Here is a 4,110-nt window from a genome sequence, read left to right as displayed (position 1 = left end):
AATGGAATTCTGTGAAATTGATACAACTGCCCACATGCCTCAAAGGCAGTATACAGTTTGTCTTAATCTCTGATAGGGACCTGGTGGTAAGGCCTAAGTCACATTTGCCATGGCGGCCGTGGGGCCTACAAAATCTACGGCCACTAGCAATTCTAGGGCGGCCGCAGTATTTCCACGGTCACACAATGTAGCAGTCACATATGTTTTTATTTTTAAGGGTATCCGCACGGCGTATTCATAAATTGTGGGGGTGCCGTACGGTCTTTGATTTGATGTCGCACGGTGACCTTAGGGCATTCCTGCAGCGGCCATAGAATTTTCAAGGCAGACGCAAGGTGCCCGCAAGGTGACCGCAGGGGGGCCTTAAGGCGAAATGCGGCCAGACGGACGGTAATGAGTGGGTTCTTTTTTTTTCTTTTCTTTTTTACCAGTTCTTTTGTTTCGGCTTGTTGAATTGCTACGGCGAACGTAGAAATGAAAAAAGTTATAACTCCGTGCTATAATTCCATGGCGACCCTACGGCCTGTAAAATATAGCCAAACGGCGTAGGGCCACCCTGAGGCCACCGCAAAAACTCTGCGGCCGCCGCACGTTTCTGTCAATTCAGAGGGCGTACGGCCGCCGTATCCTCACCGTAGAGCAAATGTGACTTAGGCCTAAGCGGACTTCAGATCGATAGTACTATATAGTTGATACTGTGCCACCTTGTTGACCAACTCGCCTATCTTCGGTAGTGGGTTGGCATCCAGTTGCGTGAAGCGGTTGCCTGTCTGCGAATAATCAATCACCATCAACCTTTTGTGTCTCTTATTCGTTGTAACTACAACTTGAGCTTGCCAGGGCGAGGTGCTGGGCTCGATGATGCCCTCTTCCATTAACCTTCTTGTTTCTGACTCAATGAAATGGCTGTCTGGTGCACTGTACTTTCTCGACCTAACAGCAATGGGCTTACAGTCTGGAGTGAGATTCGTGAAAAGTGGTGGTGGTGGAGAGAGAGAGAGAGAGAGAGAGAGAGAGAGAGAGGGAGAGAGAGAGAGAGAGAGAGAGAGAGAGAGAGAGAGAGATAGAGATAGAGAGAGAGAGAGAGAGAGAGAGAGAGAGAGAGAGAGAGAGAGAGAGAGAGAGAGAGAGAGAGAGAGAGAGAGAGAGAGAGAGAGAGAGAGAGAGAGAGAGAGAGAGAGAGAGAGAGAGAGAGAGAGAGAGAGAGAGAGAGAGAGAGAGAGAGAGAGAGAGAGAGAGAGAGAGAGAGAGAGAGAGAGAGAGAGAGAGAGAGAGAGAGAGAGAGAGAGAGAGAGAGAGAGAGAGAGAGAGAGAGAGAGAGATAGAGATAGAGATAGAGATAGAGATAGAGATAGAGATAGAGATAGAGATAGAGATAGAGATAGAGATAGAGATAGAGATAGAGATAGAGATAGAGATAGAGATAGTCCGGTCTGTCTCTCCCAAACTGCACAATCACACTCTCATGATGTTTCATGAAATCCTGGCCAAGGATTACATCACTACAAGGATCAGGTAAGATGGAATATCAAGCATCATGATATGTTCTGCCCTTCAGCTCAAGCTTCACTGAACAATATCCAGCTATTCTAGTCGACAACAAGGTAGATGCCATAGATACTACACCTGTCCCAGGGTGCACACAAAGTTTGTACGCATTACCCAGCCTCTGGCACACAAAACTTTCTGAGCTCCTGGTGTCCAAAAGTGCTCTACACTTTTTACCATTCACAAGCACGTTAACTCTTACCTTAGATAGGTTTTCTACAGATGCGACAGACATTGTAGCTAGGGTTGGTGTGTTGTGGAGCATAGCTGCAGCCCCCAGCACAGACGATCTACAAACCTTAGCAAAATGTCTCTTCTTACCACACTTATCACACACAGCATCACGAGCAGGACAGACTCGTCGAGGGTGTCGATAGTTCCCACAGAAGAAGCACCTCTGTTGCTTTCCAGCAGCAGCGACTACTTGAGAATCATCCAGAGGAGTAGATTGGCAAGTCCTTGTTCTGGCTTCTGCAGTAGGTCTATTGACCGAATAAGTTGTGACTGCGTTGAGGGGCGTTTCAGGTGCCGTGTACGACTCGGAGAACTTCTGCGCCTGATCGAAAGCTGTCGAGAGATCCAACATTTTATTCTCGAGGAGCCGTTGGCGAATGACGTGAGACTGCAATCCACTTATGAAGGCATTCTGGATAGACTCCTTGTATGTCTCAACAGTAACAGCCTTGTAATTACAATCTCCACTCAAATGCTTCAATTTCTGCAGGTTTTCATCAAGAGTTTCGCCAGGTAGCTGTCGATGACTCGCCAATAGGTGCCGTACATGTTTCGCAGAGTCTCCATGGCAGTGTCGTCGTCTTCACAGTCAGCAATATACTCGTACACACTTGGAGCAACATCGTTTATGAGCATAGCTAACTTCTTGGGTCCGTGATGCTCAATTGCTCTCAATAAGTTGTCGAATGTCTTGTAACAGCGGTTCCATTCCTTTGTGGCATTGCTCGAGCTTGGGTTTGTTTCAAACCATTCAGGACGTAAGAACTTGTCCATTATGAAATTCTTCCTGAATAAATTGTGAAAGCCAGAGGGTGAATTGACAAGTCTGAATCGTTGGAGTTCATTCAATGTCGGCTTTATTCAGCAAGAACAGGACAACCTGTAACAACACAGTTGTATAGCTAAGCCTGACATATAATACAATAAGCATAATACAACAATAAAGAATAATAATTAATAGGCCTAGCATAGTTCTCCATGTAACCACAAAAGACCGTCCAGTAGCCATCTTGAATATCGCAAAGGACTATGGGTAAAGGAAGGATACGGAAATACAATCAAAACCACTGATGTTGTTGAACTACGCGTAATATAATCTGGGGCTAACAATCTATAACATGTACCGAAATACAGCGGAATTCTTTATTAACCCCAAAACGTTCAATACATGTCCCTTCCCTTACACGTGGCCTACTTCCTGACCCCAAGCTTTATTTCCCCACTTCCTACCCCTCATTTTCAATACTCTCATCTTCCCTTTACTACACGCCTCCACTTTTGGGTGGGGGTCAATGGGAATGCCATGTGGAGAGCAATCACTCGATCGATGTTTCGTTTTGGTTGAGTTTTGTTTTTTTATCCCATACCAATTCCACTTTCCTTCTGAATGGTTCATATAATATGCATGATAATGATAATGATGATAATATGCCAGAACTGTAAAACAGATTGACTTTTGATACTATTTCATCTCTACTCGATCTGTCGTCGTCGTCGTCGTTTTTTTTTTTGACTCTGCATATTTTGTAACTTCTTCCTTATATTTGCATTGTAATTTCTACCTTTGGTCCTTTCCATATATTTCTTCAATGAGAGTTTTTGTGTTTTCAGCACCATGGTGTTCCTTCCCTTATGTCAGGGGTTTATTTTTTTTTCAATATTTTGTCAAGTTCTATGTTCATTTTTTTTTTTCCTGCTGATGATGCCAACAAGATAGAATGAGTGCTGCTCAAGGTTGATGTGAATAGGAAGTTGCAAAAATACACGTGCCATTTTTTTGGAAGTGTGGGACATTTTATTATATATATATATATATATTGTTACGAATTTGGGAATTCGATTGCACACAACATTCAGGTTCCTTTAGTCAGTTATGTCGATAAGTGCATGTTCCCTAGATGGCTCACCTTCCATTGTTTAATGGGCAGAAATCGATTAAGTGCGCTGCGCGATTCAATTTAATAGTTAGGGAGCGATCATAACACAATGGAGACGCCCCCCCCCCCTCTTCTGCGAAGAAGAAGAAGAAGAAGAAGAAGAGTCCTCCCGTCCCATGATTCATGACGTCAACAACTCCCTCCCACCCGTGATTGAGCGTGGGATGGATCACGAGGGCATGAGTCACGCCGGGAGCGGGGGAGGGGCGGATAGGAATAAAAAAGGGATACTCTGCTTTGTTCGGGCTGGCTTTCAGTAGAGCTTCGGCTTCTGCTTTGGCTTGGCTTGGGTTCGGGAGGAGGCTTTCTGAAAGCTTTTTGAAAGCTTTTTGAAGGCTTTCTGCTTTGGCTTGGCTTTTAGTCAGCTTTTTGCTTCGGCTTGGCTTTTAGC

At 44.8% G+C, this 4,110-nt stretch overlaps 1 protein-coding gene across 1 annotated transcript in view; it reads right to left on the bottom strand.

Moving 5' to 3' along the window:
- Positions 1-1,230: 1,230 nt before the first annotated feature.
- Positions 1,231-4,110, bottom strand: part of LOC147026383 (uncharacterized) — a 28,892-nt gene continuing 26,012 nt past the window's right edge. Inside the window, exon 2 of the mRNA XM_085880295.1 lies at positions 1,231-2,662. Coding sequence (XP_085736421.1) covers positions 2,640-2,662 — 23 coding nt within the window. The 3' untranslated portion in view covers positions 1,231-2,639. The remainder of the gene's footprint in view (positions 2,663-4,110) is intronic.

Source organism: Eptatretus burgeri, chromosome 5 (assembly GCF_056783735.1).
Source record: "Eptatretus burgeri isolate ZD-2024b chromosome 5, Ebu_testis_v1, whole genome shotgun sequence".
Lineage (NCBI taxonomy): Eukaryota > Metazoa > Chordata > Myxini > Myxiniformes > Myxinidae > Eptatretus > Eptatretus burgeri.
This window is presented reverse-complemented; position numbering and strand designations above follow the sequence as displayed.